We start from the raw sequence: 18,791 nt of genomic DNA on the forward strand, positions 1-18,791 counted from the left end.
TATTAAGGGCAAGAGGATAACCAGGGAAAGGGTAGGGCCCATTAGGGACCAAAGTGGCAATCTGTGTGTAGAGCCAGAGGATGTAGGCGGGGTTTTAAATGAATTTTTTGCATCTGTGTTCACTATGGAGAAAGACGATGCAGACATAGAAATCGGGCAAGGGGACTGTGACATACTTGAACATATTAGCATCGAGAGGGAGGAGGTGCTAGCGGTTTTAGCGGGCCAAAAAGTGGATAAATCCCCAGGCCCGGACGAGATGTATCCCAGGCTGCTGTGGGAGGCAAGGGAGGAGATTGCAGGGGCTCTGACACTAATTTTCAGAACCTCTCTGGCCACAGGGGATGTACCAGAGGACTGGAGAACAGCTAACGTAGTACCATTATTCAAGAAGGGTAGCAGGGATAAACCAGGGAATTACAGGCCAGTGAGTCTAACATCTGTGGTGGGGAAATTATTGGAAAAAATTCTGAGGGACAAAATTAATCTCCACTTGGAGAGGCAAGGATTAATCGGGGATAGTCAGCATGGCTTTGTCAAGGGTAAATCATGTCTAACAAATCTGATCGAATTTTTCGAGGGGGTGACTAGTGGGGTGGATGAGGGAAATGCTGTGGATGTGGTGTACATGGACTTCAGTAAAGCTTTTGACAAAGTCCCGCATAGGAGACTGGTCAAGAAAGTAAGAGCCCATGGGATCCAGGGTGCCTTGGCGCGTTGGATCCTAAACTGGCTGAGTGGCAGGAGGCAGAGGGTGATGGTCGAAGGTTGCTTTTGTGACTGGAAGCCTGTGTCCAGTGGGGTACCTCAGGGATCGGTGCTGGGTCCCTTATTGTTTGTGATCTACATAAATGATTTGGATGAAAATGTAAAAGGTATGATCAGTAAGTTCGCAGATGACACGAAAATTGGTGGGGTGGTAAATTGCGAGGAGGAAAGCCTCCGGCTACAGGACGATATAAACGGGTTGGTCAGATGGGCGGAAAAGTGGCAAATGGAATTTAACCCTGAAAAGTGCGAGGTGATGCATTTTGGACGGACAAATAAGGCAAGGGAATACACAATGAGTGGTAGGACCCTAGGAAGTACAGAGGGTCAGAGGGACCTTGGTGTACATGTACATAGATCCCTGAAGGCAGCGGAGCAGGTAGATAAGGTGGTTAAAAAGGCATATGGGATACTTGCCTTCATTAGCCGAGGCATAGAATATAAGAGCAGGGAGGTTATGATGGAGCTGTACAAAACGCTGGTGAGGCCACAGCTGGAGTACTGTGTGCAGTTCTGGTCGCCTCACTATAGGAAGGATGTGATTGCTTTGGAGAGGGTGCAGAGAAGATTCACCAGGATGTTACCTGGGATGGAGCGCCTCAGCTATGAAGAGAGGCTGGACAGGCTGGAGTTGTTTTCCTTGGAGCAGAGAAGGCTGAGGGGGGACCTGATTGAGGTGTACAAAATAATGAGGGGCATAGATAGGGTAGATAAAGAAGAACTTTTCCCCTTAGTGGGGGGGTCAATAACAAGGGGGCATAGATTCAGGGTAAGGGGCAGGAGATTTAGAGGGGATTTGAGGAGGAACTTTTTCACCCAGAGGGTGGTTGGAATGTGGAACTCAATGCCTGAAAGGGTGGTGGAGGCAGGAACCCTCACAACATTCAAGAAGCATTTGGATGAGCACTTGAAATGCCATTGCATACAAGGCTATGGACCAAATGCTGGAAAATGGGATTAGACTGGACAGGGATGGATGGGCGGCGCAGACACGATGGGCCGAAGGGCCTCTTTCTGTGCTGTAAAACTCTATGACTCTATGACTAATGTCCATCCATCCTACCTTCAGCCGGAAGAGTGTGAAGCCCTGAGCCCCTGTCACACACTCTCAGCAGTCTCTGTACTTACTTTGCAGATAGAGATTCAGATCAGCGCTCGATATTGTCCCTGGTGGACCAGGGGGTCCGGGAGGTCCTCTTCCACCTGCACCGATCCCCGAATCTGGAAAAAGGACATCCGTCTGAGAACAACACAATCTCCAGCTTCTGACCCCCACATACCACAACCCTCTGACCCCTGAACCCATCCCTCTGACCCCCTGAACCCATCCCTCTGACCCCCTGAACCCATCCCTCTGACCCCCACATACCACAACCCTCTGACCCCCTGAACCCATCCATCTGACCCCCTGAACCCATCCTTCTGACCCCCACATACCACAACCCTCTGACCCCCTGAACCCATCCCTCTGACCGCCACATACCACAACCCTCTGACCCCTGAACCCATCCCTCTGACCCCCACATACCACAACCCTCTGACCCCTGAACCCATTCCTCTGACCCCCACATACCACAACCCTATGACCCCCTGAACCCATCCCTCTGACCTGCACATACCACAACCCTCTGACCCCCACATATTACAGTTGGGGTACAGTTCCTCGGGCACTGACTGTGTTGGGGTACAGACCCACGGGCACTGACTGTGTTGGGGTACAGACCCACGGGCACTGACCGTGTTGGGGTACAGACCCACGGGCACTGACTGTGTTGGGGTACAGACCCACGGGCACTGACCGTGTTGGGGTACAGACCCACGGGCACTGACCGTGTTGGGGTACAGACCCACGGGCACTGACCGTGTTGGGGTACAGACCCACGGGCACTGACCGTGTTGGGGTACAGACCCACGGGCACTGACCGTGTTGGGGTACAGACCCACGTGCACTGACCGTGTTGGGGTACAGACCCACGGGCACTGACCGTGATGGGTTACAGACCCACGTGCACTGACAGTGTTGGGGTACAGACCCACGTGCACTGACCGTGTTGGGGTACAGACCCACGGTCACTGACCGTGTTGAGGTACAGTCCCACGGGCACTGACCGTGTTGGGGTACAGACCCACGGGCACTGACCGTGTTGGGGTACAGACCCACGGGCACTGACCGTGTTGGGGTACAGACCCACGGGCACTGACCGTGTTGGGGTACAGACCCACGTGCACGGACCGTGTTGGGGTACAGACCCACGGGCACTGACCGTGTTGGGGTACAGACCCACAGGCACTGACCGTGTTGGGGTACAGTTGGTGTCAGTCACCATTTGGCACCTGGTCACCACACTTCACCTGTGAACCCAGACTGTGAATGTCAGTTGGCTATTTAACTGGGGGCGGGGGGGGGGGGTGGGGGATCACAACCAGGTCTGATCTTTTAGTCAGTCGACACCTCCCGCCCCACTGGAGCCCTCTCCAGCGGAAGTCCACTGACGCCATTAATGAGCAGAAACCCTGGATCTTTGTGGTACTGAGTCACACTGAAGTGGGCTGGAACCTGGGATCTTCCTATTCTGTTGGGCTCAGGACCGCTGTGGGCAGGGCCTTTGCATCGGACCGTGATGGGGAAGTCCTGACCATGGTGGGGAGGTCCTGACCATGGTGGGAGGTCCTGACCATGGTGGGAGGTCCTGACCATGGTGGGAGGTCCTGACCATGGTGGGGAGGGGGGGGGCTCCTGACCATGGTGGGGAGGTCCTGACCATGATGGGAGGTCCTGACCATGATGGGAGGTCCTGACCATGATGGGGAGGTCCTGACCCTCAACGACAGGAATCACTGGCAGAATGGCTCGACCTTACTTCTCATGTAATCAATGACTTGGTTTGAAATCTCCGAGTACTCGTGACGTCCCAGTGCTGCTCGGTCCCCTTTGGGCCCCGGAGGTCCAGGTGGGCCGGGAGGTCCTGACATCGATCTCCGGATACCGTCAGCTGAAAGAAACAAGCAAAGTGGCTGAAATCACTTTCAGAATGGCCCCGTGTACTGCCCCCCTCGGGCACTGCCCCCCCGGACACTGTACCCCTCCCCCGGACACAGTAACCCCCCCGGACACTGTACCCCCCCTCCCCCGGACACTGCCCCCCCCCGGACACTGTTCCCCTCCCCCGGACACTGTACCCCGCCCCGGACACTGCCCCCCCTCGGGCACTGCCCCCCCCGGACACTGTGCCCCTCCCCCGGACACTGTGCCCCTCCCCTGGACACTGTGCCCCTCCCCCGGACACTGTGCCCCTCCCCCGGACACTGTACCCCTCCCCCGGACACTGTACCCCTCCCCCGGACACTGTGCCCCTCCCCCGGACACTGTACCCCTCCCCCCCGGACACTGTACCCCCCCCCCCCCGGACACTGTACCCCCCCCCCCCCCCGGACACTGTACCCCTCCCCCCCCGGACACTGTACCCTCCCCCCCGGACACTGTACCCCCCCCCCCCCGGACACTGTACCCCTCCCCCCGGACACTGTACCCCCCCCCCCCGGACACTGTACCCCTCCCCCCCCGGACACTGTACCCCTCCCCCCGGACACTGTAACCACCCCCCGGACACTGTACCCCTCCCCCCGGACACTGTACCCCTCCCCCCGGACACTGTACCCCTCCCCCCGGACGCTGTACCCCCCCCACCCCGGACACTGTACCCCTCCCCCGGACACTGTACCCCTCCCCCCGGACACTGTACCCCTCCCCCCGGACACTGTACCCCTCCCCCCGGACGCTGTACCCCTCCCCCCGGACACTGTAACCACCCCCCGGACACTGTACCCCCCCCGGGCACTGCCACCCCCCCGGACACTGTACCCCCCCCCCCGGACACTGTACCCCCCCCCCGGACACTGTACCCCCCCCCGGACACTGTACCCCTCCCCGGACACTGTACCCCTCCCCGGACACTGTACCCCTCACTGGACACTGTACCCGCTCCCCCGGACACTGTACCCCCCCCCCCCGGACACTGTACCCCCCCCCCCCCCGGACACTGTACCCTCCCCCCCCGGACACTGTACCCCTCACCCCGGACACTGTACCCCCCCCCCCCCCCCGGACACTGTACCACTCCCCGGACACTGTACCCCTCCCCGGACACCGTATCCCTCCCCCGGACACCGTATCCCTCCCCCGGACACCGTACCCCTCCCCTGGACACTGTACCCCTCCCCCGGACACTGTACCCCTCCCCCCGGACACTGTACCCCTCCCCCCGGACACTGTACCCCTCCCCCCGGACACTGTACCCCTCCCCCCGGACACTGTACCCCTCCCCCCGGATACTGTAACCACCCCCCGGACACTGTACCCCCCCCCCCCGGACACTGTACCCCCCCCGGGCACTGCCACCCCCCCGGGCACTGCCACCCCCCCGGGCACTGTATCCCCCACCCCGGACACTGTACCCACCCCGGACACTGTACCCCCCCCCGGACACTGTACCCCTCCCCGAACACTGTACCCCTCCCCGGACACTGTACCCCTCACTGGACACTGTACCCCTCCCCGGACACTGTACCCGCTCCCCCGGACACTGTACCCCCCCCCGGACACTGTACCCCCCCCCCCCCGGACACTGTACCCCTCACCCCGGACACTGTACCCCCCCTCCCCGGACACTGTACCCCCCCTCCCCGGACACTGTACCCCTCCCTGGACACTGTACCCGCTCCCCCGGACACTGTACCCCCCCCCCCCCCCGGACACTGTACCCCCCCCCCCCGGACACTGTACCCCTCACCCCGGACACTGTACCCCCCCTCCCCGGACACTGTACCCCTCCCCGGACACTGTACCCCTCCCCGGACACCGTATCCCTCCCCCGGACACCGTACCCCTCCCCCGGACACTGTACCCCTCCCCCGGACACTGTACCCCTCCCCCGGACACTGTACCCCTCCCCCCGGACACTGTACCCCTCCCCCGGACACTGTACCCCTCCCCCGGACACTGTACCCCTCCCCCGGACACTGTACCCCTCCCCCGGACACTGTACCCCTCCCCCGGACACTGTACCCCTCCCCCCGGACACTGTACCCCTCCCCCCGGACACTGTACCCCTCCCCCCGGACACTGTACCCCTCCCCCCGGACACTGTACCCCCCCCCCCCCGGACACTGTACCCCCCCCCGCGGACACTGTACCCCTCCCCCCGGACACTGTACCCCCCCCTGCACATTACAGTGAGCTGCGACAGTGTTTGGTGATTAAGGGCCGGTCGGTATAAGTGTCGGTACAGTAACACACGGTGTTGTCAGTGTAACCGGGACGGGTTGCCATGGATACTTACCCTGCAGGTACTCAATCACCGTCTGCCTGATGTTATCCCGGGAGCCGGATCCCGACTCTCCCGGAGGACCTGGAAAGTGGAAAAGATGTTAAACGGGAGGAAACGCACACAATATATACTGAGACACCCTATAGATTGCAGTGTACACCAAAGCACCCTAAATATTGCGGTATGTACTGATGTGTTCTACAGATCACTCTACATACGGATACAGACCGTGCACAGACACCAATATATTGCAGTATATACTGAGGAATCCTATAGATGACAGCGTTATACACCGAGGCATTCAGTAGACTACTCTAATATAGACCAAGGCTTCCTATAAGTTACGTTATACTGAGACGTTCTATAGGCTGCAGTGTTATATCCCAACAACAAACACTGGCATTTATATAGCGTCTTTAACACAGGAGTTTTGCAACACAAAACTTTGACACCGAGCCACGTGAGAAGAAATTCGGGCAGGTGACCAAAAGCTTGGTCAAAGAGGTCGGTTTTACCAGGGCTCACTATAGGCCGCAGGCTGTTTCCTTTATCGGAGGCGCCGGGAGCTGTGGGGATCCTTTCAACCAGCGTTAAATTGAACAAACCTCCGACCCGTGTAGACAAGGCCCCAGACCCTGTGATACTGGCCATTCGCACAGCCCGAGCTCAGTCCAGACACCGACACACAGCCCGAGCTCAGTCCAGACACCGACACACAGCCCGAGCTCACTCCAGACACCCAGACACAGCCCGAGCTCACTCCAGACACCCAGACACAGCCCGAGCTCACTCCAGACACCCAGACACAGCCCGAGCTCACTCCAGACACCCAGACACAGCCCGAGCTCACTCCAGATACAGCCCGAGCTCACTCCAGACACCGACACACAGCCCGAGCTCACTCCAGACACCCACACACACAGCCCGAGCTCACTCCAGACACCGACACACAGCCCGAGCTCACTCCAGACACCGACACACAGCCCGAGCTCACTCCAGACACCCAGACACAGCCCGAGCTCACTCCAGACACCGACACACAGCCCGAACTCACTCCAGACACCCGCACACAGCCCGAGCTCACTCCAGACACCGACACACAGCCCGAGCTCACTCCAGACACCCAGACACAGCCCGAGCTCACTCCAGACACCGACACACAGCCCGAGCTCACTTCAGACACCGACACACAGCCCGAGCTCACTCCAGACACCGACACACAGCCCGAGCTCACTCCAGACACCGACACAGAGCCCGAGCTCACTCCAGACACACACACAGCTCGAGCTCACTCCAGACACCCAGACACAGCCCGAGCTCACTCCAGACACCCAGACACAGCCCGAGCTCACTGCAGACACCGACACACAGCCCGAACTCACTCCAGACACCGGCACACAGCCCGAGCTCACTCCAGACACCCACACACAGCCCGAGCTCACTCCAGACACCGATGTGATGAAATATTCCATTCATCACTCATCAGTATTTCTCTGCCTGTGACTGTGGTTGGTTTCAGTTTCATTTCCATTGTATTGTACTGTGTGTAGGGCTCCGCCCATACCTGGCTCCTATGTAAGCTGGCCCAGCCTGCAGCACATCCAGTATGGCAGACCTCTGGATGGAAGATACCTCTCCACTGTGTGTTACCTTCTAAGTCAATAAAAGCCTTGCTTTGTTTCGCTAACATTGAGTCTCGGAATTATTGAGGCACATCAATTTTATTGACTTAATTTTCAACACAATGGATCAACTCTTGAAACCCGAACGTTTGGATTTGGAACAGCATGCTTCGGACGCATCAGCACGCTTCGGACACTGGTTTATGTGTATGGAATTCTTCCTGGACAATTCCGCAGCCGTCAAAGACGCTACGGACGCTGCGAGTATGAAACTCGGAATTCTGCGGAATTGGGTAAGCCACCGGGTTTACCCCCTCATCCAAAACGCCGACACGTACCCGGCCGCCTGCAACATCTTAAAGGCGCATTACCAGCAGCCTACGAATGAGGTGTATGCTAGGCATCTGCTCGCTACTCGCGCACAGCGACCTGGGGAATCGGTGGAGGAGTTCCTAGGCACCCTGAAAACGCTTGGCAAAGACTGCAAGTGCCAAGATGTAAAAGCCGCAGTGTACACTGACGAGCTTGTTCGCGATGCCTTTATCACAGGCCTCAGCTCCACTTACATCCGGCAGAGACTGCTGGAAAAAACGGGATTGGACCTGAAACAGGCTGCGGACACAGCACGATCCCTGGATGTGGCCCAGAGAAATTCGGACGCCTACTCTTCAGCCCGCGCCGTCCACGCCGCCACGTGTGCACCAAGGGCGCCGCCATCTTGGAAGGCATCTTCCCCGCCCGGCAGCCCGACACCGTCGGGGCCCCGCTCTCCCCCCAGAAGCCCTACGACAGCCGCGACGCGTCGGGGACCCAACTGCTACTTCTGCGGGCAGCCGAAGCACACCAGAAACCTGTGCCCGGCGAAAGGCACCACCTGCTTTAAGTGCGGTAAGAAGGGGCACTTCGGGAAGGTGTGCAGAGGGAACCCCGCCGGAAAACCCGCCACCGCCGCGTGTGCGCCGTGGGAGCGGCCATCTTGGACGCCATCTTGCCCGACCTCGTGGGGTCCGCCATCTTGTGAGCAGACAGCGTGGACGCCATCTTGTCTCGATCAGGGCCCTACAGTGGCATCGGTCACAGTGGACCAGACCAGGCCGCACCCGCTATCCAAATCAATGGTGGACATCGAGGTAAACGGGTGCAGGGTTAAATGTTTAATTGACAGTGGAAGCACGGAGAGTTTTATCCACCCTGAACTGGTACAACAACTCTCCCTAAAGGTGGTCCCTACTCGGGGTACCATCTCTATGGCTGATAAAACCCAGACATCGACCATTATGGGTTACTGCACGGTACAATTGTCCGTTAACGGAACTGTATACGATAATTTTAAAGTATTAATCATGAAGAATCTATGAGCGAGCGTGATCTTGGGCCTGGATTTCCAATGCTACCACCAAAGCATCACGCTCAATTACGGTGGGTCCCAGCCGCCCCTCACAGTGTGCGGTCTGGCTACCCTGAAGGTAAAGCCGCCTTCGCTATTCGCGAACCTTACCCCTAACTGCCGGCCAATAGCGACCAAAAGCAGGAGGTACAGCTGGGAGGACAGGCGGTTTATCGCGGCCGAGGTAGACAGGCTCCTGAAAGAGCGCATTATTGAACGCAGCAACAGCCCGTGGCGCGCCCAAGTGGTAGTGGTAAGGGGTAGCGAGAAGAAACGGATGGTGATCGACTATAGTCAAACGATCAACAGGTACACCCTACTAGACGCCTACCCGCTACCCCGCATATCAGAAATGGTGAACCAAATCGCCCAATACCGGGTGTTCTCCACCATCGACCTCAAGTCAGCGTACCACCAGCTCCCTATCAGACCAGAGGACCGCCCGTACACCGCCTTCGAGGCGAACGGACGCCTCTACCAATTCCTCAGAGTCCCCTTTGGGGTGACGAATGGGGTCTCGGTCTTCCAGAGGGAGATGGACCGCATGGTCGATGACCACCACTTGCAGGCAACCTTCCCCTACCTCGACAACGTCACCATCTGCGGTCACAACCAGCAGGATCACGACTCGAACCTCGAGAGGTTCCTGAAAACCGCACAAAAACTCAACCTCACCTACAACGAGGACAAGTGCGTTTACAACACCACGCGCCTCTGCATACTAGGCAGCGTGGTGGAGAATGGGGAAATCGGACCAGACCCCGACCGATTGCGCCCCCTACGGGAGCTGCCCCTGCCCAACACTCCCAAAGCCCTGAAAAGGTGCCTGGGGTTATTTTCTTATTATTCCCAATGGGTCCCCAACTACTCCGACAAAGCCCGCCCCCTCTTGAAAGCATCCTCTTTTCCGCTCTCTGCTGAGGCCCATGCCGCCTTCAAAAGCATTAAGCAGGATATTGAGCGGGCCACGCTACAGGCAGTGGACGAGAACACTCCCTTTCAAGTGGAAAGTGATGCGTCTGACTTTGCCTTGGCGGCCACCCTCAACCAGGCGGGGCGGCCCGTAGCTTTCTTCTCGAGGACCCTCCAAGGGCCCGAGATCAGACACTCCTCCGTAGAAAAGGAGGCCCAAGCCATCGTGGAGGCAGTGCGCCACTGGCGCCACTACCTAGCCGGCAAACGCTTCACCCTACTTACCGACCAGCGGTCAGTAGCGTTTATGTTCAATAATAAACAGAGGGGGAAGATTAAAAATGATAAGATTCTTAGGTGGCGGATCGAGCTCTCCACCTTCGATTATGACATCATTTACCGGCCAGGGGCCCTTAACGAATCCCCCGACGCCCTCTCACGAGGGATGTGTGCCAGCGCCACCGGGGATCGGCTACAGACCCTCCACAATGACCTCTGCCACCCAGGGGTCACGCGGCTGTTCCACTTCATAAAGTCCCGCAACTTACCCTACTCGATTGAGGAAGTTCGGTACCTGACCAGGAACTGTCGCACTTGCGCTGAGTGCAAGCCTCGGTTCTACCGCCCAGATAGAGCCCACTTAATCAAAGCTACACGGCCCTTTGAGCGGCTCAGCTTAGATTTCAAGGGCCCCCTCCCGTCCGTCGACCGCAATGTTTACTTCCTGAACATTGTGGACGAATACTCTCGTTTCCCATTCGCCTTCCCCTGCCCAGACATGACCAGCGCCACGGTCATTAAATGCCTCAACAGCCTGTTCTGCCTGTTCGGTATGCCGAGCTACATCCATACGGATGGGGGGCGTCCTTCATGAGTGAAGAGCTACGCCAGTACATGCTGTCCAGGGGGATCGCCACGAGCCGTACCACCAGCTACAACCCCCGGGGTAACGGTCAAGTGGAGCGAGAGAACGGGACAGTATGGAAAGCAGTCACTCTAGCTCTAAGGACCAAAGGCCTCCCTATCTCCCGCTGGCAGGAAGTCCTCCCAGATGTGCTCCATTCGATACGGTCGCTATTGTGTACTGCCACTAATGCCACGCCTCACGAGCGAATGTTTGTCTTTCCCCGGAAATCCACCTCAGGCGTATCCATGCCGTCATGGCTCTCCACCCCAGGTCCGGTATTCGTGCGAAGGCATGTGAGGGGCCACAAGACGGACCCTCTCGTGGAGTCAGTGCACCTACTCCACGCCAACCCCCAATACGCGTATGTCCGGCACGCCGACGGAAGGGAGGACACCGTGTCCATAAAAGACGTCGCCCCAGCCGGTAACGACAACAACCACGACAACAGCAGCAACAACGACCACAGCAACTCTTACCCACCCACTACTCTTTCATCACCCCTGGAAGAACATCGACCAACGGTACCCCCACCAACTACCCCTTCAACAACCCTGGCGGCACCCCCGGCAGAGACCCAGGAGGCCACTGGGGACACCCAGCCGACACCCGCGGCACCACAACAGCCACGTCGGTCACAGAGGACTATCAAACCCCCGAACAGACTAAATCTATAGAAGGGGTGAATGTGATGAAATATTCCATACATCACTCATCAGTATTTCTCTGCCTGTGACTGTGGTTGGTTTCAGTTTCATTTCCATTGTATTGTACTGTGTGTAGGGCTCCGCCCATACCTGGCTCCTATGTAAGCTGGCCCAGCCTGCAGCACATCCAGTACGGCAGACCTCTGGATGGAAGATACATTCTCCTCTGTGTGTTACCTTCTAAGTCAATAAAAGCCTTGTTTTGTTTCGCTAACATCGAGTCTCGGATTTATTGAGGCACATCAACCGACACAGCCCGAGCTCACTCCAGACACCCAGACACACAGCCCGAGCTCACTCCAGACACCCACACACAGCCCGAGCTCAGTCCAGACACCGACACACAGCCCGAGCTCACTCCAGAAACCCAGACACATCCCGAGCTCACTCCAGACACCCACACACAGCCCGAGCTCACTCCAGACACCCACACACAGCCCGAGCTCACTCCAGACACCAACACACAGCCCGAGCTCACTCCAGACACCCAGACACATCCCGAGCTCACTCCAGACACCCACACACAGCCCGAGCTCACTCCAGACACCCACACACAGCCCGAGCTCACTCCAGACACCAACACACAGCCCGAGCTCACTCCAGACACCGACACACAGTCCGAGCTCACTCCAGACACCCACACACAGCCCGAGCTCACTCCAGACACCGAGACACAGCCCGAGCTCAGTCCAGACACCCAGACACAGCCCGAGCTCACTCCAGACACCGACACACAGCCCGAGCTCACTCCAGAAACCCAGACACATCCCGAGCTCACTCCAGACACCGACATACAGCCCGAGCTCACTCCAGACACCGACACACAGCCCGAGCTCACTCCAGACACCCACACACAGCCCGAGCTCACTCCAGACACCGAGACACAGCCCGAGCTCAGTCCAGACACCCAGACACAGCCCGAGCTCACTCCAGACACCGACACACAGCCCGAGCTCACTCCAGACACCCACACACAGCCCGAGCTCACTCCAGACACTGACACACAGCCCGAGCTCACTCCAGACACACAGCCCGAGCTCACTCCAGACACCCACACACAGCCCGAGCTCAATCCAGACACCGACACACAGCCCGAGCTCACTCCAGACACCGACACACAGCCCGAGCTCACTCCAGACACCCACACACAGCCCGAGCTCACTCCAGACACCCACACACAGCCCGAGCTCACTCCAGACACACAGCCCGAGCTCACTCCAGACACCCACACACAGCCCGAGCTCAATCCAGACACCGACACACAGCCCGAGCTCACTCCAGACACCGACACACAGCCTGAGCTCACTCCAGACACCCACACACAGCCCGAGCTCAGTCCAGACACCCACACACAGCCCGAGCTCACTCCAGACACCGACACACAGCCCGAGCTCACTCCAGAAACCCAGACACATCCCGAGCTCACTCCAGACACCGACACACAGCCCGAGCTCACTCCAGACACCGACACACAGCCCGAGCTCACTCCAGACACCGACACACAGCCCGAGCTCACTCCAGACACCGACACACAGCCCGAACTCACTCCAGACACCGACACACAGCCCGAGCTCACTCCAGACACCGACACACAGCCCGAGCTCACTCCAGACACCCACACACAGCCCGAGCTCACTCCAGACACCGAGACACAGCCCCAGCTCAGTCCAGACACCCAGACACAGCCCGAGCTCACTCCAGACACCGACACACAGCCCGAGCTCACTCCAGACACCCACACACAGCCCGAGCTCACTCCAGACACTGACACACAGCCCGAGCTCACTCCAGACACACAGCCCGAGCTCACTCCAGACACCCACACACAGCCCGAGCTCAATCCAGACACCGACACACAGCCCGAGCTCACTCCAGACACCGACACACAGCCCGAGCTCACTCCAGACACCCACACACAGCCCGAGCTCACTCCAGACACCCACACACAGCCCGAGCTCACTCCAGACACACAGCCCGAGCTCACTCCAGACACCCACACACAGCCCGAGCTCAATCCAGACACCGACACACAGCCCGAGCTCACTCCAGACACCGACACACAGCCCGAGCTCACTCCAGACACCCACACACAGCCCGAGCTCACTCCAGACACCCACACACAGCCCGAGCTCACTCCAGACACCCACACACAGCCCGAGCTCACTCCAGACACCGACACACAGCCCGAGCTCACTCCAGACACCGACACACAGCCCGAGCTCACTCCAGACACCCAGACACAGCCCGAGCTCACTCCAGACACCCACACACAGCCCGAGCTCATTCCAGACACCCACACACAGCCCGAGCTCACTCCAGACACCCAGACACAGCCCGAGCTCACTCCAGACACCGACACACAGCCCGAGCTCACTCCAGACACTGACACACAGCCCGAGCTCACTCCAGACACCGACACACAGCCCGAGCTCACTCCAGACACCGACACACAGCCCGAGCTCACTCCATACACCGACTCACAGCCCGAGCTCACTCCAGACACCGACACACAGCCCGAGCTCACTCCAGACACCGACACACAGCCCGAGCTCACTCCAGAGACCGACACACAGCCCGAACTCACTCCAGACACCGACACACAGCCCAAGCTCACTCCAGACACCCACACGCAGCCCGAGCTCACTCCAGACACCCACACGCAGCCCGAGCTCACTCCAGACACCCACACACAGCCCTAGCTCACTCCAGACACCCACACGCAGCCCGAGCTCACTCCAGACACCGACACACAGCTCGAGCTCACTCCAGACACCGACACCCAGCCCGAGCTCACTCCAGACACCCAGCCCGAGCTCACTCCAGACACACAGACACAGCCCGAGCTCACTCTAGACACCCACACACAGCCCGAGCTCACTCCAGACACCGACACACAGCCCGAGCTCACTCCAGACACCCACACACAGCTCGAGCTCACTCCAGACACCCAGACACAGCCCGAGCTCACTCCAGACACCCAGACACAGCCCGAGCTCACTCCAGACACCGACACCCAGCCCGAGCTCACTCCAGACACCGACACACAGCCCGAGCTCACTCCAGACACCGACACACAGCCCGAGCTCACTCCAGACACCGACACACAGCTGTCCCAGTTACCACTGGCCTGGTTCAGCCTGGGCTGGGCCCAGCTCCTGGCTCCACTCAATGATCCAGCTCGTGCCATTTAAGACAAATACCGTCCATCGAGTGAATCTCACCTTGAGCTCCTGGTGGGCCAGGAGGCCCAGGGGGTCCTTGAAGCCCTCCGCCATTGCTCGTAACTGTAGGATGGAGAGACAAGGGTGGTTAGTGCTAACACAATGAGCAGAAAAGCATGGATCTTTACATTAATACAACCCCTCCGAACAATCCTTCCCCCACTCCAGAGTCCACATCAGCTCCTCGCCCCTCACCAGCCCGCCGCCATCGCCCAGTCTTCATTGTGAGTCCAGACTGCGAATACCGACTGGCAATGTTCCGGTTCAGCTGTACAGCCACAGCCCTTTTAAATGGAAAAACCACGGACGGAACATTGCTGACAGGTAGTTGGCCGTGGCAGTGGGGAGCACGCTCGCCTCGGAGTCGGAAGGTCGTGGGTTCAAGTCCCACTCCAGAGACTTGAGCACAAAAATCTAGGCTGACACTCCAGTGCAGTGCTGAGGGAGCGCTACTCTGTCAAGGTGCCGTCTTTCGGATGAAACGTTAAATCGAGGCCCCGTCTGCTCTCTCAAGTGGATGTAAAAGGCCCCACGGCATTATTTCGAAGAAGAGCAGGGGAGTTCTCCCCGGTGTCCTGGGGCCAATATTTATCCCTCAATCAACATCATTAAAACAGATTATCTGGTCATTATCGCATTGCTGTTTGTGGGATCTTGCTGTGCGCAATTTTGGCTGCCGCGTTTCCTACGTTACAACAGTGCCCACGCTTCAAAAAGGACTTCATTGCTGTGAAGTGCTTTGGGCCGACCTGAGGTTGTGAAAGGCGCTATAGAAATGCGAGTCTTTCTTTGGAAGGAGTCACTGGCTGATTTTCCGAAACTGGATGCACCGGTGCCAGTTACAGCAACACCGCGAGTGGGACCATCGCCCCGAGTGGGACCATCGCCCCGAGACCATCGCCCCCGAGACCATCGCCCCGAGTGGGACCATCGCCCCGAGTGAGACCATCGCCCCGAGACCATCGCCCCGAGTGGGACCATCGCCCCGAGTGAGACCATCGCCCCGAGACCATCGCCCCGAGACCATCGCCCCGAGTGGGACCATCGCCCCGAGTGAGACCATCGCCCCGAGACCATCGCCCCGAGTGGGACCATCGCCCCGAGTGAGACCATCGCCCCGAGACCATCGCCCCAAGACCATCGCCCCGAGTGGGACCATCGCCCCGGGACCATCTCCCCCGAGTGAGACCATCGCCCCGAGACCATCGCCCCGAGACCATCGCCCCCGAGTGGGACCATCGCCCCCGAGACCATCGCCCCCGAGTGAGACCATCGCCCCGAGACCATCGCCCCCGAGTGAGACCATCGCCCCGAGACCATCGCCCCCGAGACCATCGCCCCGAGACCATCGCCCCCGAGACCATCGCCCCCGAGACCATCGCCCCGAGACCATCGCCCCCGAGACCATCGCCCCCGAGACCATCGCCCCGAGACCATCGCCCCCGAGACCATCGCCCCGAGACCATCGCCCCCGAGTGGGACCATCGCCCCGAGACCATCGCCCCGAGACCATCGCCCCCGAGACCATCGCCCCGAGACCATCGCCCCCGAGACCATCGCCCCGAGACCGTCGCCCCGAGACCGTCGCCCCCGAGACCGTCGCCCCGAGACCGTCGCCCCCGAGACCGTCGCCCCGAGACCGTCGCCCCGAGGCCGTCGCCCCGAGACCATCGCCCCGAGACCATCGCCCCGGGACCATCGCCCCGAGACCATCACCCCGGGACCATCGCCCCGAGACCATCGCCCCGAGACCGTCGCCCCGAGACCGTCGCCCCGAGACCATCGCCCCGAGACCATCGCCCCGAGTGGGACCATCGCCCCGAGACCATCGCCCCGAGACCATCGCCCCGAGTGGGACCATCACCCCCGAGTGGCCCCCAAGTGAGACCATCGCCCCCGAGTGAGACCATCGCCCCCGAGTGACCCCCGAGTGAGACCATCGCCCCCGAGTGACCCCCGAGTGAGACCATCGCCCCCGAGTGACCCCCAAGTGAGACCATCGCCCCCGAGTGGGACCATCGCCCCCGAGACCATCGCCCCGAGTGACACCATCGCCCCCGAGTGACCCCCAAGTGAGACCATCGCCCCCGAGTCCATCGCCCCGAGTGGGACCATCGCCCCGAGTGAGACCATCGCCCCGAGTGAGACCATCGCCCCGAGTGAGACCATCGCCCCCGAGACCATCGCCCCGAGTTGGACCATCGCCCCCGAGTGACCCCCGAGTGGGACCATCGCCCCGAGTGGGACCATCGCCCCGAGTGAGACCATCGCCCCCGAGACCATCGCCCCGAGTGACCCCCGAGTGGGACCATCGCCCACGAGTGACCCCCGAGTGGGACCATCGCCCCCGAGGATGGGACACGCTTGCGGTCAGTCCGCTGCTATAATGCCACCACCTGCCCCCCAGTTACTTCAGGTGCCTCAGGAAGCAAAGGCATTCCTAGGAGAGAAGCCGGGGATTACAGAGCGGGAAAACAATGAACAACTTTCCTACCTCGTGATGAACGTCCGGGAATACCTGGAGCGCCTGGAATTCCGACTTCTCCTCTGTCACCTAGCAACACAAATAGATGAGGAGGGAGTGAGCGGGGCCCGTGTGGGATTGAACGTTCTGTGACCTGTTCAGTGAGCGTGGCGAGGAGACTGGCTAATGTCACCGTGTCTCTCTGTGTCTCTCTTTGCAAATCAATTCTTTTAATAACAATCATTGTTAGTGTGAAACTGGAAGCTCTCCTCTGGGAGCGTTCCAGGAGTGGCGATGTGCAAAATATCCTGGGACTTTGTCAGCAGACTGAGCGTGCCTAGAACACGAGCAGGATAGTGCAGGGGTTCTGTTACTGGAGCGTGTCTAGAACAGGAGCAGGACAGTGCAGGGGTACTGTTACTGGAGTGTGTCTAGAACAGGAGCAGGATAGTGCAGGGGTTCTGTTACTGGAGTGTGTCTAGAACACGAGCAGGATAGTGCAGGGGTTCTGTTACTGGAGCGTGTCTAGAACAGGAGCAGGATAGTGCAGGGGTTCTGTTACTGGAGTGTGTCTAGAACAGGAGCAGGATAGTGCAGGGGTTCTGTTACTGGAGCGTGTCTAGAACATGAGCAGGATAGTGCAGGGGTTCTGTTACTGGAGCGTGTCTAGAACACGAGCAGGATAGTGCAGGGGTTCTGTTACTGGAGTGTGTCTAGAACACGAGCAGGATAGTGCAGGGGTTCTGTTACTGGAGCGTGTCTAGAACACGAGCAGGATAGTGCAGGGGTTCTGTTACTGGAGCGTGTCTAGAACAGGAGCAGGATAGTGCAGGGCTTCTGTTACTGGAGCGTGTCTAGAACACGAGCAGGACAGTTCAGGGGTTCTGTTACTGGAGCGTGTCTAGAACACGAGCAGGATAGTGCAGGGGTTCTGTTACTGGAGTGTGTCTAGAACACGAGCAGGATAGTGCAGGGGTTCTGTTACTGGAGCGTGTCTAGAACACAAGCAGGATAGTGCAGGGGTTCTGTAACTGGAGCGTGTCTAGAACACGAGCAGGATAGTGCAGGGGTTCTGTTACTGGAGCGTGTCTAGAACACGAGCAGGATAGTGCAGGGGTTCTGTTACCGGAGCGTGTCTAGAACACAAGCAGGATAGTGCAGGGGTTCTGTTACTGGAGTGTGTCTAGAACACGAGCAGGATAGTGCAGGGGTTCTGTTACTGGAGCGTGTCTAGAACACGAGCAGGATAGGACAGGGGTTCTGTTACTGGAGCGTGTCTAGAACACGAGCAGGATAGTGCAGGGGTTCTGTTACTGGAGCGTGTCTAGAACACGAGCAGGATAGTGCAGGGGTTCTGTTACTGGAGCGTGTCTAGAACACGAGCAGGATAGGACAGGGGTTCTGTTACTGGAGCGTGTCTAGAACACGAGCAGGATAGTGCAGGGGTTCTGTTACTGGAGCGTGTCTAGAACACGAGCA

The 18,791-nt window shown here is 59.1% G+C and overlaps 1 protein-coding gene across 1 annotated transcript in view; it reads right to left on the reverse strand.

Annotated features, from left to right (window-relative positions):
• LOC147113244 (uncharacterized) overlaps nt 1-18,791 on the reverse strand; it is a 177,879-nt gene that overhangs the window by 29,629 nt on the left and 129,459 nt on the right. Inside the window, exons 17-21 of the mRNA XM_085996107.1 lie at nt 17,343-17,402; nt 14,849-14,911; nt 6,108-6,176; nt 3,630-3,761; nt 1,897-1,989 (exon numbers count right to left, since the gene is read on the reverse strand). Coding sequence (XP_085852233.1) covers nt 1,897-1,989; nt 3,630-3,761; nt 6,108-6,176; nt 14,849-14,911; nt 17,343-17,402 — 417 coding nt within the window. The remainder of the gene's footprint in view (nt 1-1,896; nt 1,990-3,629; nt 3,762-6,107; nt 6,177-14,848; nt 14,912-17,342; nt 17,403-18,791) is intronic.

Source organism: Somniosus microcephalus, chromosome 8, assembly GCF_052327205.1.
Source record: "Somniosus microcephalus isolate GS21.2 chromosome 8, FLI_Smic_1.0, whole genome shotgun sequence".
Classification (NCBI taxonomy): domain Eukaryota; kingdom Metazoa; phylum Chordata; class Chondrichthyes; order Squaliformes; family Somniosidae; genus Somniosus; species Somniosus microcephalus.